General features: G+C 46.4%; 1 protein-coding gene across 2 annotated transcripts in view; it reads left to right on the top strand.

Annotated features, from left to right (window-relative positions):
• Positions 1-16,886, top strand: part of si:dkey-100n23.5 (cyclic AMP receptor-like protein A) — a 45,647-nt gene that overhangs the window by 6,247 nt on the left and 22,514 nt on the right. For both annotated transcript variants that reach the window (XM_041057947.1, XM_041057948.1), the window contains exons 6-10: positions 1,931-2,018; positions 5,153-5,242; positions 5,746-5,784; positions 9,810-9,888; positions 13,468-13,515. In XM_041057947.1, the coding sequence (XP_040913881.1) occupies positions 1,931-2,018; positions 5,153-5,242; positions 5,746-5,784; positions 9,810-9,888; positions 13,468-13,515 (344 nt within the window). The remainder of the gene's footprint in view (positions 1-1,930; positions 2,019-5,152; positions 5,243-5,745; positions 5,785-9,809; positions 9,889-13,467; positions 13,516-16,886) is intronic.

The raw sequence follows: 16,886 nt of genomic DNA on the forward strand, positions 1-16,886 counted from the left end.
AGTTACTCCTCTTGGTCAAAAAGCCAACAAATCCCCAACGTGTAGATTGTGAAAAAAAAAAAAGTAAAATCACTCAGTACACCTGTAAAGCTGCTGTTGACAGCTTTGACAGCTGGTGTCCCCAAATCACAGGACGTTGGTACTTAGACATGCTGGAAAGGCTTTAAAAATGTATCCTGCTTGTAGGGCCTGCTTTGTGTGTGTAGAAGCCAGGCCCTTTGTTTTTTTTTATTGCATTTATTTCGCCAGCTCGCCCCCTGTGCCCTATTCAGAAGCTCTCAAAATAAATTTTGCTTGTGATTTGGATATTCACCAGCTGTGAAGGCTGGTAATTCACTGGTTAAACTTGCTCATTATTTAGGAGTATTCACACACCCATTCTAAGAATACCGCACCCATAGCGATGGTGTAACACTTAGGAGCCAAGAACCATACCATGTAGTTATTGGCCCATTGCAGGCATTCATAGTACTGCCCTCAAACCAAATGCCTCAGTGTCATCATCGTTCCTTGTATGAGGAGATGATTTTCCTCCAATGACAAGACAGGACTCCAGCATTTCATTGGGGTTAATCAAAGTCATCTATAGGTGCTTAATTTGGGGGAAGTAGGAAGGTTTCTTTGTGATTTGTACTGATGAGGCAGGATACTTCTTACATCAGAAATCTTATTTGCATTGCTGGCATTTGCTGCAATTACAGGTCCTTTAGCTTTGATTAGCATAAGGAGTCTTAGTTAGAACCGGTCGCTAATACGACACTTGAGCAAGCTTGTTTTTGTCTTTGTTGTTTTTGTCTCACAGACAGACAGACACACATGCACAGACACACACACTCAGACGGGTAGAGGGTAATGGGCAGTGAGTTAGTGCTGCAGGGTTTGTGCGTGTCACCTCGGTTTATCATGAGGATCCTCATGCTGAGGACAAACGGCTGTACATAAACGCCGGCTGAACAGGCACTTTGTTCTGTTGCGAAGCGTTGAGTCTAGTGGGAGCTGCATGGCACGGCTCTGCTTTTAACTCCGACCGATAAAATTTTATGAAATGTGTTTGAAACAGAGGAAGACGGTAGCAGGGGCAGCATCAGGACAGGTGGTGTTTTCAAGTTAAAGCAAAGCTTCGGCTGCTGCCTGGTTATGTAAGATGGCTTTGCTATCACAGTGACAGTGATTTATTGTGATGATGACATAGACAGCCAGCCTCCTTCCTTCTTAGTCACTGCGTGCTATTCCTAAATGTTCCTTGAATGTAAGAAGAGTGTGCATTTCGTATATTTGTTTGTGCATGTGTGTGTGTAGGGGGGGGTTGCTGTGTGAAACTGAGTAAGCTGAGTACGCGGCTCAGAGAATCCATCATCGTGATGACCGGCCCTGCCTGTCCTGTCAACAGAAACACACACACACACAAAGGAAAAGGACTGAATACAAAAGGAGAACTGGGCTTTCTAGATTCTCTTCCTTGTCTCTGTGAAATACATTCATACATTCATTTTTTTCCCCTCTGCTGACTGCGCCTTCTTTTCCCCCCCTCTTCATTTCTTCCTTTCTTTCCAGTGTCTTTACACCCCAGGATCTAGTCCACTCCGTTTGCCTCACACACCCCCACATCCCTGCACCTCACTCTCCTCCCTCTTTTCTTCCTCTCTCGCCCCCACTCCTGCGTTATCTCCCTCCGCTTTTCCACAGTTCATCATTATCTCTCTCTGAGCTCCCCCTTCTCATCTATCACCCTAAGCCACAGGTTTTCCTCATATTACTGCAGAATGGCTCGTCATTTATCAAAAATTGGGGCACATACACTCACACGCACACACATACACTCTCACAGATACGTGTATGTTTGGACACACATTTGCAGGTGCATGTTGTGTGGCGGGGGGGCAGTGTAGTAATCTGACCTTGTTGTTTTTCTGCGTGCGTGTCTCTGCAGACTGGAGTGCCTTGGCCTGGGTTTGCCTCATCACTTTGAACCTGTACTTCAACCTCGTCCGAGAAATAAGCACCAACAGATATGAGACGTGAGTAGGAGACTTAGAGCTGCAACTGAGAAAGCTTTTCATTATATCAGGTTTTTTTTTAATACTTTTTTCAGTTTTAAATAAATCCAACCCACACTCCAAAATCCAAAGTTATTCAGTTTACAGTGCTTTAAGACAAAGAAAAGTATCAGATCTATCAAATTGGAGAAGCTGAAACCAAAGAAAGATTGGCATTTATGTTTTTTGAAACATTTAATTAACTGTTAAAACACTTGCTGATTCTTTCTGTCGATCCACTGATGGACTATTATTTCTAAGGAAACTGTTCGTCCCCTATGTGCACATACAAGTCATCTTCTGTCTCTATGCCTGCCTGTATGCCCTCCTTTCAATGTATAGTCATCTCTTGTTTTGTTGTAGCCGCTTCCCTCCGCACGTGTGTTTATGCGTGTGCATGTGTTTGGTCTGCCAGAGCATGTGTCTCCCCGCAGAGCATTGACAGCCCCCTCCTCCTTCCCTGTCCTCCTCCTCCCCCTCCTCCTCCTTTTCTGTTCCAGCCAGCCGACGCTCTAATTGAAAAGGGAGTGGGTGTCAGCCGTTCAGTGTGAGTTTGTGTGCGTGCGTGCTCACCCATCTTCACGCTTTGCAGCTCTATGTTTCTGTCGCTCAAACTCCCATGAGCACTCTCCACAGTGCAAGTGTGAATTTGCGTGTGCGTGTGTGTGTGTGAGCTATTTTCTCATTTTCCATGCCTAGCTTGGAGCTTTGTGACACAAACACAATCTAAAAAAAATGTATGTGCTCTGTGGGCGGAAAAAAAAGAATCAGCTGTAACAAGTTAGCTGCACCTCTGTTTGCTAAGTCGATTGTTCATGGCCGTGTCCTGCAGAAGTGTTTAGGTGTGTACACTCCTCCCCATACGAGTGTGAGAGGTTGGGCTGGAAAAGAGAGATGCCCCCCCCCCACACACACACACTTCCCCAATCCCATGGGAGTTTCCCTGCATTGATTAGCAATAAGCCAGACAATATAATGGTGCTATAACTCACAATAGGATGGTTTTATGGGTGTAGGGAATGGGGCAGTCGAGGGGGGGGCCAAAATCAGCTCCCCTCAGAACCTTTTCAGCTGCACACCTCTTATAAGACTGGAGAGAGTAAGGTGGGAAGAGGATATGTCCGTGTTTTTTTGAGGCTGGTTACATATGACATGAAAAAACAAAAACAAAACAAAAAACATCTCATAGCGCTTAATAGGTTAGAGCGAAGCGAAGACAAGGCATTAGGGGGGCTGCCGTGTATTGACTGCACATAGATAAGCTGTATGTGTTTAGGCAGGCGGGTATGTGGCTTTGCATGCATGCACAATTACCCCCTGAACCCAACCTCCCATCCTCTCTCTCTCTCTCACACACACACACACACACACACACACACACACACACACACACACACACACACACACACACACACACACACACTCACACACTGTGACGGCACAGTGTGATGGTTTATGAATGAACAAATTGCCAGAGGAGATCGAGCGACTGGATGATCTAAGAGTGATTGAAGTGGATGCAAGAGAGGATGGGAAGTGTGTTTGTGCGTGTGTGTGCGCATGTACGTTTATGTGTGTTTGAAGGACGGATTCAGGCAAACTGAATCTGTTGTGCGCTGAGGGCAGAGAGATAGCGGTGAAGCTGAAGATGGAGGGTGGAAAGAAAAAAAAAGAAGTGGTAGTGAGAAATGAGATTCAGCCTCGAGAGAGATTTCTATATGAACTTGCGTGTGTGTGGGTCTGCACGTGGATGTGTGTGTGTGCGTGCAGGTGTGTGAAATGCAGAGCGCGGAGCAGTCCTGCTGTGCCTCATTAAGCCCATGTTGCGCGCAGCTCCGGACCTCGTCATCTCCCTCTCAAAGCACTGTGAGCGTGTGGGGTATGTGCTGCAGTGTGTGTCTGTGTGTGTGTCTGTGTGTGTGTGCTGGTGTGCGCCTGTGGCTCTGCGAGCTCTCGACATTGATTTCCTGACAAGCCCCCCCTCCCTGCAACAATCGTCACGCCATGAACTGGGAAGCACTGATTTCACCATTTGTATCCCTCCTCCCACCGCCACACAGACACTCTCTCTCTTTGTCTCTCTCTCTCACTCTCCCTCCCTTGCTTTCCCTTTTGCTCCTTTACTCACTCAGTTGCTCGAACGCTGCCTCTGTTTTTGCGCTTCCACCATTTCCTCTTTCTCCCTCGTTTTCCCTTTCACTCACTCTCGCTCTTGTGTTCGATCTAGACACACTCCCTTTCCCTGGATCCATACGTTTCCTGTGTCTCTTTCCCACCAACTGCTCTGTTCTATTTAAACCACCAGCCATCTCTCTTTCTCCACCACCTCCCACACACTCGCGCTGCTGTCCATCAGATGGGGGCAGAAGGGGAAATATGGTGTGTCCTAGTGAAATAGAGTGAGGAAGCGTGCGTGTGTGTGTGTCTGATGCACAACTCAAGCGGGATTGAGTGTGTGTCAGCTCTGTCGCCGCCGCTCGATTGACCGCATTTGGAACAAGTCGGGGTAGGACTTCCACTCTATTGACCAGGTGACGGTGTACGCTCTATAAAGTATTGACGCCCACACTGACGCCCAAGACGCTGGAGCACACACCTCATCTATCAGACACACACACACACACACAGAGCCATGTTATTCAGATTTTTCAACTTCTTAGATGGCCACCTCTGATCTTTTCATTTTTCTGCGACAGCCAGCATGAGCTTCTGTAGCTTTCCTAAACCTCTTTTTCTAGAAAAATACACCGTTTTATACTATGAAGTTCATGAGTATACATGTTTCCAGCACAGTTTCCCCAGTCCTGTACTCAAATTTATTAGTTGCTGAGTGAAGATCTGCATCCTGTTTGTGGTTTTGATGCAGACATCTCCTCTACAAATCATTTTTTCCACAACAGTGAGGGTAATTATGGTTTATATTACCATGAGTAATTGGCAGTCTGGCTGTATAGGCATTTGTCTGCACCTGAAAAATGACCCTGATGCGAGTGCCAACAGTGGGATGAACCGAAGAAGAAAAGAATTGATTTAGTCACAGGGTTTTTTTTTTCCCTCAGGGGCAAAGCTCCCTGGTCTCTGTGCTCATAATGAAATAAATGTCTGCCTTTTATCAGGTTGTACCATCTGATGGCATGGGGGGTTCCACTGGTCATGGCCTCTTTACCGCTGCTAAAGGGTTACTACGGTCCCGCAGGAGCCTGGTGGTGAGTACAGCCAACTGTTCAGCTACAGTATCACTTTTTGTTTTGTCAGCCAGCGACGGCGCATTTTCTGTTAAATGTCTTCACTTTGAAGGAGGGCCACAGCTCTGGCCTCTTTCCAGCTCCAGACAGGCTCCTTCCCTCATAAGGTTTTATGTGATAAAAATTGGCAATTATCAGCACATCTTCGAGCAGTAAAAACGCCCCCTCTCACTTCTCTAGGTCTTGTAGTGAATAGCAAAGGCATTATTTGTTTGGAGGGTAGTTAAGGGGGTGAGGAAAAGGGGAAGAGGCCGAGGAGAGGAGGCGTTGGAATGAGAATTGGGACAGAGCCTTAATCTCCGGGCTCGGCTCTCTCTTTCCACTCCCGGCTTATTAATAGCTACAGCTACACAGCTTTCCCCCTCCACAGTCACACAAGTCTCTCTTCCGCTCACGCTCTCCCTTTTCTTTGTAACCCCCTCATTGCTCTCTCTCTCTCTCTCTCCCTCTCCCTCTCCCCCCAGCTGGATCACAGACGATCACGTAGCCTGGAGATTTGGGATGTAAGTAGACCCTTTCAACGCCGCCATCAAAGCTCCCCCCATGGGGGTGTGGGGGGTAGGGTTGCGGGGGAGGGGGGGGGGGGCTGTCTCAGCAGGGAAATGTGAAGGGTTGCATGTCAGGGGAGCCTGCAGAGTTTTTTCCCTGTTGGTGTAAGGCCAAGATGTATGTGTGTTTGTGTGTGCAGGCGTGGATATGCCTGTATCTGCCTCTGCCTTGTCAGATTTAGGGAAGTTGCTACACTGTGTATTTAAGTGTTTAGGACGGCTATGAAGGATTATGCCTGTCTACTGCTTTCTGCAACTGGCCCTAAGTCTGCAAGGGCTCTGCCAATCCCCTGGCGCAGACACTTAAACACACACACAAGCACACACACATACACACGCACACACACTCACACACGCACACAGCAACACTTTGCTACGAGCCAAGGTAATCGCGTTGCTGCTCGCAGCATCAGCAGGGAATCAATCTTTCTAAACAAATAAGCATGCACACACTCAGACAGACTCACACAGACAAACACACACACACACACACACACACACACACACACAAACACACATGCAGAACAACACATAGCTATCAGCTGTGCTAAACGAGCCTGTGTCTCTTTTATCAGTGCTCCTCTGCTCCCCGGCTCTCTCTAGTTTTCCACGCTGTCGTGGCCCAGGGGGTCGAGCTGCTCTCAGGATCAGGGAATCTTCATTAGCTCTAATTACATCAAACCAGACAAGAGATTAGAGGCCAAGGCAGCACCCATCAAGGAAAAAACACATACGCTGAATCGCACGCCCTGCTGACAGCTTGCTGGGAAAGGCGCAGGGGGCCAGAGGTTGTAGTATTAAAGGTGAAAAGTGGAAAAGGTGGGAGGAGAGACATATGGGGTACAGTTAGAGAGATGGGGAATTACTCATCAGGAGAAGGAAAGAGGGGCGGCATACTGGACGGGAAGGAGAGGAGAGTCAGAGAAATAAATTGCCCTCGTCTCTGCCCACGCCCCGTAGTGTGTCTTCATCAGAGTTCAGCGAAGCGCGGAGACAGGACAGAGGAGGCGGGTAAGGCTCGGAGGAGGAGGAAGAGGGTGTGAAAGAGGATGAAAGAGGAAGGAGAATGAAAAGCAGAGGACGGCGCTGTGTGACGGAGGTGCAGAATTTCAGGAGTTGAGTCAGCACTTGGAAGCACTCAGGCTTAGCTGAGTCACCACTCTAAGAGGTCCCCATAGCTATGTATCATGGGCCCCGGTCAGACATACCACTGAAAAAATTATGCTCACAAATGAAAGCATATGATTAACAGGGTAATACTAGCAGTGTGGGTCCACCACTTTGATCGAGACTGAAATATCTCAGCGTCTGTCATGAAGTTTTGTACAGATGCTCATTGTCCCCAGAAGATGAATCCCATTTACGGTGGTGGTCCTCTGAGTTCAGAGTTGAGTGGTTGAACAGGTAGATCGTGATCTTTCACCCAGCAGTAGGATCTTTTGGGTCAGAGTGGCAGTTGAGCGCTGACCCGCAGAGACGGGTCCCTGCACGCACTCTCATCTCCCACCGAGCACTTCGATTAAGGCTTCTTTCATCCGGTCCTCATTCTTCACTTCAGAGCAGTACCACAGGGAAGGCCAGGCTAATGCCAGTAGATTGAATCTGTGCGCGTCTGATGATCTTTCTTTCTGTCAGTTTTGGGCTGTCCACCTTTTCTCGCTGTTGTCCTTTCCTCCAGCTCTTGAAACCCCCTCTGTATATATCCGTCTTTCTATCCACCCTTCCCTGGTCAATCTATTGGCTGCAGCCTCTTTCTGCAGCTCCTTTCATTCTCACTATGACCTTCTCCCTCTCCCTGTCTTTTAATCACCCAGTGCTTTTTTCTTATTTCTGCTCTTTCTGGTCCTGACCCACAATCTGCCATCATCCATCCACCTTTCCATCCTCACCTCTATTCTTGTCTTCACGTTTATCATCCTCTGCCCACTCTGAATCTTCTCTCTCTCTCTGTCTCTCCCATTCATTCTCTCCCTCCCGTCTCCCTCTTGCTCTCGCTCTTTCTGCGGGTAGTGCTCAGCTGTAGAGCACAGCGGACTCTAATGGCAGATCATTATCATGCTAATTAGAGCACTTTGTAGCTGCCGCCCGTCATTCTCTCCTCCTCGCAGCCCCCCCTCCCGCTATCGTTAAAAAGGCCACCCCCTCCTTTCCCCTCTCCACCAAGCCCCCAACCCCCACCCGTCTCTCCATCATTATCGGGACGTGCGCTGGCGTAATTGGACGCTGTTTATTCCGGAGATCGGGTTATTAAATCACACTGAGGTGACGCTCGTGCAGGTCTCCCCTGAAACGCTTTCATCAGTGTCTCATGCCATTATTCAGCCTGTGTGGACGCGCACATACACATGCACTCACACACGTGTTCAAAGAGGGTATTCTTTCTATACTGATGTTCCCTACAAAGATGTGAAGGAACATGATGTATAAAGCAGCCTTTCCCTTTCCCTGTTTCCTGCTGGGAAACAAAACGGGCTACCATCTCAGATTCCCCTGCCAATAAAAAGTTTAATTTGATAATGCTAAGTGAGTTCCTTTCGACCCCGCAGGCTTGGATGGCAAGTGTGGACGGACTTAAATTAGGCCAAGGACCTAATATTTGCCTTTTGAGATGCCACTAAAAGATGCAGTTTTTAGGACACATGCCAAGGACTTTTCAGGTACAGCGCTGAGAATTTATTCCCTATCCAGTTTTCTTTGAAACTATGTCTGTCCCTGTATTTATGGGTCAGAGACAGACTCAGATGCTCTGTTTTAAATGTCAAACTTTATATCTTCTGGATCATGATCAGGCCTATAATTACTCTTGGTGTTCTTCCTCTGCACTATCCATTATGTTTATCACGTAGATGCATTTGGTGCCAGGTACTCAGGAGGACTCTGGTGTTGCACAGCATGGTCCCAACTGCTCAGAGTTACTGAGGCTGAACAGAGGGGTAGTGGCCAGGAACCTGTCTATCAAAGTGAGACAAAGGCCTGTTTCGTGATTACAGGGAGAGGCTGAAACTCCTCTGAGCTTACATCACCTCCCAAGAGGTTGCATAACACAAGGCTGCCATTCCAACAAAGCCATCACCCCTGTTTCCCTTGCTCGTTTCTCTCTCTTTCATCCGCTCAGAAATACCTGACATATTATTCTCCCCCGCACTGCCTTGATTGTCAACTCTTCATCCCATAGGAATGCTGCGCATTTCAGGTGTTGTGACTTTCCTGGCATTATCTTCTGCTCTCAGTCAACCTCTCTTCTCTTCTCATTGAAACTGCATGCAGTAAGGTCCAGAGGTGCTGAGTCAGGTCTATTCCACGCTGTGCTGTTTATGTACATACTGTGTCCTCTGCACATCCGCTGGTTAGAATAATTCTGTTCAGTGTCCACCAGTCAAACAATCTCATCAATACATAAATATACTTAAATTTTAGTTTAGTCTACTAGTGGTCAAGCTGACAGAGAGACCAAGAGAAAAAACGAGGAAAACAAAAGAGCAAGGTATTTTTAAGACAGAATAACAATGGTTTAAAGTGAAACGTCAAATCAGAACAAGCTTTTGTCCAGGTCTACAATAAATTATATCTAACAACAATAGCTTTCTCATATTACCGTCCTGCAGGGGGAATCTTATTAAATGAGTTTCTGTGGTCTAATCTGTTTAGAAGGCCATAATATCAGAACATTGGACACCTGGTATGCTATTATGTTCTATTATGGAATAAACTCCATTAGGATATATGACACCATACCTGTGGATTAGAAATTAAATTAAGTCTTGTGTGATTTATTTTTTTTTCCTTCATTTGATATGTTTCCATGCAATATCTAGATCCTCAGTTGGTCTACTCCAAACCTCCTGTTTCTCCTCCTGAAACAGGACAACAAGGAGACCAAAGAAAATCACCCATCACAAGCAAAATAACAGAAATGGTTTTTTAAATAACATTCATCATTCAAATTTTTCTTACTTCTTGCTTGTGTCTGTCCTTTGCAGATGGTACGTGCCTCTGTTCTGCCTCATCTTCCTGATGATCTGCTGCTACGCCAGGATCATCTGCGTGGCCAATGAGAGGGTGAGTGCTCCTCATGCGTCTAGTCAGCAGCCGCAGCCCAACACACTGACAATTAAGCTGATCCAAATTCTTTGAGAGTTTGTAGAAAACTGACACTAGCGAGAGCCAAGGCAGGAATGCTGTTTTTGTGTTCTTATATTTCTGTACTTGGGACGAATATTATAACAATTCTCACAAAAGATAGAGCTGAGAAAAATCAGCCAAAACATTTCTATGAGTGTGATGCATTATTTTAGAGTTGTGACTGGATCTAGGATTAAAGTAATATTAGAATTTATATTTTACGTAATTTGTCATAGAATGAAATGACAGTAACTTATGGAGATCCTCACAAATGCAGCAGCACTGATGTTATAGGCATTAATGATGAAACAAAGCTGCAGTGATACTTATTTAAATGTATTTATTACAACTTATTGTATAAATTATGGCCATCATTTTTATCAATCATGATAACATTGTAATTACCATGGTGCAGTGCAGCTACTGAGATTTGGGATCATGGTGACATGGCAAAAAAAACACAACAGTTCAGACAGTCAGACAGGTTGTAAACAGGCCGACAGTTCAGCCAGGTTCTCAGTTACGTTGCAGGTAAGATTGAATGCACACAGGTAGGTCAAAGTTGAGCCAGAAAGTCAGTTTGTAAACTGTAATACTTATTTCCAGGTCCTTGCAGTTAACTCGTGCAGTAGAATGGTCTTAAGGCCAACAGAAATGAAGGTCATAATTATAACTTTAGTAAGATCAAAGTTGCTGTAAGTCTGATTTAGTCTTTAAAGTGGCTGATTGTTCAGATCATTTACATTTTTGTGTGTAGAAACATGTATATTTATATGTTTTAATAGTTGTCTTTCATGCTACTATAAATGAATGATTAATGATTTAAAATGAATAATTATTCATATCACGTAACATTTTTGTGTGTATAAAGTACAGGTGTGTCTTGGGCGGTCTTTTTTCATATTATCGGGAGGCAGCAACGGGAGAAACTCTAATTCTAAATCTGTACACTTTGTTTATTTAATTCATTTACCGAGCAAAACTGTCACCATTCCCTTGGCCCAGCTTTTCAGATGTGAGGATTCTCCACCTTCTTTCAATTTCGTTTTACAGTGAATCATATACGTGTGGCTGGGCTGTTGGTTGGGCAAAACATGGTATTTGAAGATGTCTTCATGGCCTTGCAGTGCTTGTCTGATGGATACTTTTCACCACTAACATTTAATTCACTTAACAGTCCTCCAGAGTAAGTAATCCACTGATGAATCAATTAACGGCTTTGTTGTGCTCCTCTCCGTGCTGGCTTGTAGTTTTGAGTGATTTTCCATTGTGAGGGTGCAGCAGAAGCCCAGAGGCAGCATTCCAAGTTCACATAGCTGCCATTCCCCTGATCTGACGACACCGTACAGCGTTGGCTGTAGTGCCACCGCAAGGGGCACTGGCAGACTGGAGTTACAACAGTGTGTGTGTGTGGATTTCTGATGGGATCCGTCCAATACAGAAGGAGAGGGAGAGGGAGAATCGGGCTAAAGCCACACCAGACTCAGAGCGAAGTGTCATCGAGAACACTGGCGTTCTCTGTTTGGGCGTCGGAGTGAGAGATGGGACAGTGAAACAGATTTTGCAGATAGCCGGGCTGCAGACACATGACATCAGAGACAGACAGCAGGTAGCTGAAGTAAAGGGAAAAGAAAAGAGTATATACAGCTCTTTATCATGGATGTGATTAAAAAAAACAAGAATGAATGTTGCCGGTTTTTTAACCTGCATCTCATAACTCATTCAGCTCACAGTATTCAGCTGTCTCCCCCTTTTTTCCTCTCATCTCTCTCTCTCTGTTTTCCACTTCTCATTTTCACTCTCTTCCTCTTTTCCTTTCCACCTCCATTTATCTCTGTCTGTCTCTGCCTCTGTCCTCCTTTCCCTTTTCCCCCTTTTCCCCCTCTTTTCCTTTCTGCCTCCATGTCTCCCTCCCTCTCTGCCTTCACTCTGCCGTTTTGCTTTCTCTATCATATTTATGAAGAGCTCAAGCCTTATCTCTTTTTCAGCTGCAGGCTGTCTCACTTGAAAGATTTTCAAAAGCTTTGAAAGCAGGGTAGGTGGCGACGCAACGAGGAAAGGGATAAAGAAGAGGAGGCTGTGCGAAGAGAGGCGGGATGAGAGAGGGCTGGACGGAGAAGTTTCTCCAGAGTCAGACAGGGGGAGAGAGAAGGGAGTTGTGGGTGAAAATGACTCCGTAGCGCATTAGTTTACCAAGTACAAGTCATTTACACCAGGATTATTTAGAAAAACATGGGCACATTCTGAGTGACTGTGTGAACTCGTACTAACTGGAGGGATTTGAAAGCTAATGAGTCATTATCAGGACAGACAGAGAGGTCTGAGAGTGTGGTTGTGTGTTTGTTTTACGGATGCGATTTGTACACGCCCACTCATTCCTTCCTAAGCCTCATGCCTCAACACTTAACTGGCTGAATTGCTTGCTTTTCGGTGTCATGGCTTAAGCAAGATTGCAGCAAAAGCCGGGTACGCACACTGGAGACCTGGCCGAAGCTTAATGATATTGCCACTTATTATCAGTGTTTGTTGATTTTGATGGATAGTGGTGCTCAGCTGGAAAGCAAAGGGCTACTCTGGAACAAGTTGGGTCTAATGACCAAATGGCTGTGGCCATTTTTTTTTTTTCTCTTGCACTGAACAATCACACCATAGTCACACATAGATTTACAATGACAGTCACGTCAGCACACAGAAACCATGGCAACATTGAGTTAATAAATAGCAGAACAGAAGAGCTGTTAGTGCGTGTCGTTCACGCTGCCTTTTTGTGTGTGTGCGCGTGAAGCTCACACGGGGCCTCCAGAGATTTGTCAGTGATGTCTTGGGTTACATAAACCTTCTGGCTTCCTACGCCCGTACCCCCCCCCCCCCCCCCCCCCCCCCCCTCTGTCCCACAGTTACAAATCCCTGTCTTGTGCACGGGTGTGTATGTATGCATGTGTGCAAGTGTGTGTTCCTGCTCGTGTCTGTTGACATTTTCCCTGCATTCCCCCGAGAGTGGAGTCAGAGGAAGAGCAAAAAAGTATTCCCACGTTCTCTCCAGAGATCTCAGATCTGCCATGTTTGCTCCACTTTTTCCTTTTTCTTTTACACTTCTTAAAAAATGTTCTCCCCTTTCTCTTCACTCGTTGCCTTTCCTTCTTCCTTCTCATGTCATATTGTGTGCACTGAAGCTGATCAGTTCCCTCTTTTTATGAGATACTGGGAGCTCCCCTCTGCTTCTAAGCTCTGCACTCTGCTGTGAATTAGGCAATTTTGCAGGGATGGGTGAGAAAGTGGAGGGATTTTGTGTTGGAGTGGTAGCCAATGCGGTATTTGTTCCAGCTTGTCACTGCAGGCGACGACCTCTAAACCTAAGGCCACTCCTGTCTTGCAAAAACCAACTGACTGAAATAATCAAATCGCTGTACTGTTTTGCTTTTTATTGTTGTTGTTCTGGTTTGTTTTTGGGTTGTTTTTTTTTTTTGGCCAAAGCACCTGTCTGAACGTTTTCCATTTTGTGTCTTTTCTGAGCAGATGCAGTCATGGTTGGGAACTTTCAACCCGGAGAGGGAGCGACGAAAGGTAATGGCCTGTCTGACCATCACATTTCTCAGCACCCGCACTCACACATTTACACACATACGCACAGAGCGTGAGGATTAGAGTGTGTGCAGGATTAGCTCTTGCGGTCACGCTGGGCAGGTGTCAAACCCAGCAGGGAGAAATTTGACCTCATGACTCTCTTCCTGTGCGTGTGCTTGAGCATGTATATAAATGTGGGTACACACTTATGCATGTGTTTGAATCTGGGAGCTGCGGTGCCCTGCCGATTGCTCCTGACCTTACCGAATTAGCAGGGAACAGAGGAAGAGAAAGAAGAGCTACATGTAACTTATATTCCTGCCAAGAAAAGACTGCCCCTTTTAAACAGCGATCCCGCTACGTTGCCGCTAAAAAGACCCCTCATTATGCCGTCTTTGCTTGTTTACACTGAACCCAAACAAAGATGGAGTAATCCTGCCCCAGTGTGTGATTTTTAGATAGCATGCCAGAGGCATCACATGTAACACGACGGAGTCGGTGTCTGTCCTGCCATGCGGGCTCATCCTTTCACACACACATCGATCCGGCTCTGTGACTATGTCCGCTGCCGGCTTATTGCCTGAACAACAGTTCCCAGTTCCCATTCTGAGCTCACGCCTTTTAAACAGAACGAGCAAGGTGGAATAAAGGCACAACGTTGCTGCCTTGAACAGTCTGTGTAAAAGGGGTTAGACTGAGGAACAGGATGTGAGGAGAAGGGAAACAGGGTCATGGAGAAAGAAAAAAAAAATAATTGGGGGGAGAATTAGCTGCTTCTGTTTGCAAATGTGAAGGACGCTTCGCTGATTTTACATAATGTAACTCCATACATAATGTGTCAAAATAGTATTAATGAAAACACTTATATAGATATATTTAAATAATAATGCCAGTATGCTCCTTCAGAAGTGCTTGTCAGACAGTTGAAAAGCTTCAGAAGTCCGGATATCACATATACACTGTTATTGTTGTGTCTCTTGTGAGTCCCTTAACTTCATGGACGTGCAGTACTAAATTGCCGGTGTACCCCTTTAATGGATTTCTTGTAAAATCGGGAAATGTTTCTTCTCACGAACTCTTTGAAAAACTTCTTACAATGTCATTTAAACTCTGCTCTTGGCTACAGACACTGAAGTGTCCTTCAGCAAGACGCGAAAGCCTTACTTGCCCACACATCAAGCATCGCTATGGAGACGCCAAATCATTAAAATGTAAAGCTTGAATTCCACTTAATCGTAGCGTCTTCTACAAAGGTGGTCTGTGTTGCGGCGCGGCTCCTGAAAAGTTATGACTCCGATAGCAGCAGTGCCTCCCTGCTTTTAGTTACCCGCTCACTCACCTCTCCCTCCCTCTCCTCAGCTCTGTTGTTGCCCTCCCCCGGGCAGGGTGGGGTGTGGAGGGCAGGTGAGGGTTAAGGTTATGTAGAGATGCTGCCCCTAAGTGGCAGATGTAATTACTGCACACTGAACTGGCGTAACCCTCACCGGTGACGTTAGTGTGCATGAGTGTGTGGTAGCAACACACACACACACACACACACACACACACACACACACACACACCGTCCATGTGGGCTAATTGCTATGTGTAGCACAGAGTGTAAATAAGTCAGCAGTGGTTTTTATCACACTCTCTGTTTCCTCGTATTTCTCTTTCCCGGTCGCTCTCCGCGTTTCCATCTGTTTTTCTCTCAGCCTTTCACTTCGCGCCCCCCCTACACACACTCTCTCTCTCTCCTTCCCTCCTTTTCTCCCTCCCTCCCTCTATCTCTATCTCTGTCTCTCTCTCTCTCTCTCCCTCTTGTACTCATACCCCAGCATGAATAAAGCAGCAAGCCAGGTTCATGGACATGAATATTTATGAGAGTTTATGCACGCGCTGCGATGCTTTAAGACAACAACAACAGCCTCCCTGATTGTGCTTGCCAAGCCAGTGAGCACTGGTTCATGTGTTCATGAGTGTGTGTGTGTGTGTGTAGCAGCAGGTGTAAACTAGAGAAAGCGATCCCTGCCGGGTGTCTGAAGACCGCTGGCTCCGGTGATTTCCATCCACTTCGTCAAATCTCCCTCCTCCTGCGCCTCACATGTTCTCTGTTACCGTGACGGGCGCGTACACGCGCACGCGCACGCCCTCTCGTGTTTTCGTGCTGACAGTTGTAGTTTCCTGTAGTTTTCCGTTGTCGATCTTTTCTTCTCTCTCTGAGTCAACCCCCCAGACAGAAAAACAGACAGACACACACCACACACACACACACACACACACACACACACACACACACACACACACACACACACACACACATGAACCAGTGCTCACTGGCTTGGCAAGCATATCTGCGTGTATCTAACTGGAGTGATGACGTACCAAACGAGTGCTGACAGTGATCGGGGGCCGTCAGTCAAATGGTTGTGACACATCTGTGTGTGTCTTGAGCGATTTGTTTGTGGTCATGCATGAGTACACACACTCCCACCCCGCTGAGCGTCACAGGGTCTTGCAGCAGCACAGGTCAGCGAGAGGATATTCGGAAGAGGGTATTTAGTCCGGCCGCGCTTGCACACACACACACACGCGCGCGCGCGCGCGCGCGCACACACACACCTTTAAACACATTTGCACAACTGCACACACAGCAGCCCAGTCCTGTCGGGTAGCAACAAAGCTGGCTGAGCAAACAGCTTGGCTGCGTGTTCGTTATCTTCCCAGGGTGTTTGTTTAGCGAGCCACACAAGCTTTGCCTTGAGTCACAATGCGATGTGTCTTGTACTTGCGCGTCTGTATAGATGTGGTGTGTCTGTACCTGCGTGCGCAGCCTTTTGTTGAGCAATACCACTGCAACTCGTTCTCCGCTTTTTTTTTTCTTTTTCTTTTACATGTCACCTACATCCTGAAGAACTTCGCACGAGTAAGCTGCAAGGACAGTGGGGTTTGTCTCTCAATGGCTCTTAAGCAAGACACATGGCTTTGACAAAACACATGCACCTTTTTTTTTTGTAGGGATCAACTCTCTAGCTGCCAGATAATCAGCAGTGCTACTCAGCAGTGCTTGTGGTTGCTTTTTGTCCCTGAAAAATCTTTGTGGGTTCAAAAAAAAAAAAAGGGGGAATTAGACAGTCAAAGTATAAGAAAGTATTTTCGAGTATTCCACTGAATTCTTGAATCCGACGTTCCGGTGCATTTGGGAAACCGGCTGCTGTTATTTTTAGAGTAGGTTTTTCCTTTGAGATGAGTGCGAGGAAGGGTGAGTGCAGTGGGTGGTGGATGGGATGACTCGCTCCCCATAACCGTCTGTAATCTAGCGTCCTACATCATTAATGCTCGGACCGCTGTGCCCGCCGCACATAATTACGGTCTCGTTCCCCCTTTGCTTC

The sequence above is a fragment of the Toxotes jaculatrix genome, chromosome 15 (genome assembly GCF_017976425.1).
Source record: "Toxotes jaculatrix isolate fToxJac2 chromosome 15, fToxJac2.pri, whole genome shotgun sequence".
Taxonomy (NCBI): Eukaryota; Metazoa; Chordata; class Actinopteri; family Toxotidae; genus Toxotes; species Toxotes jaculatrix.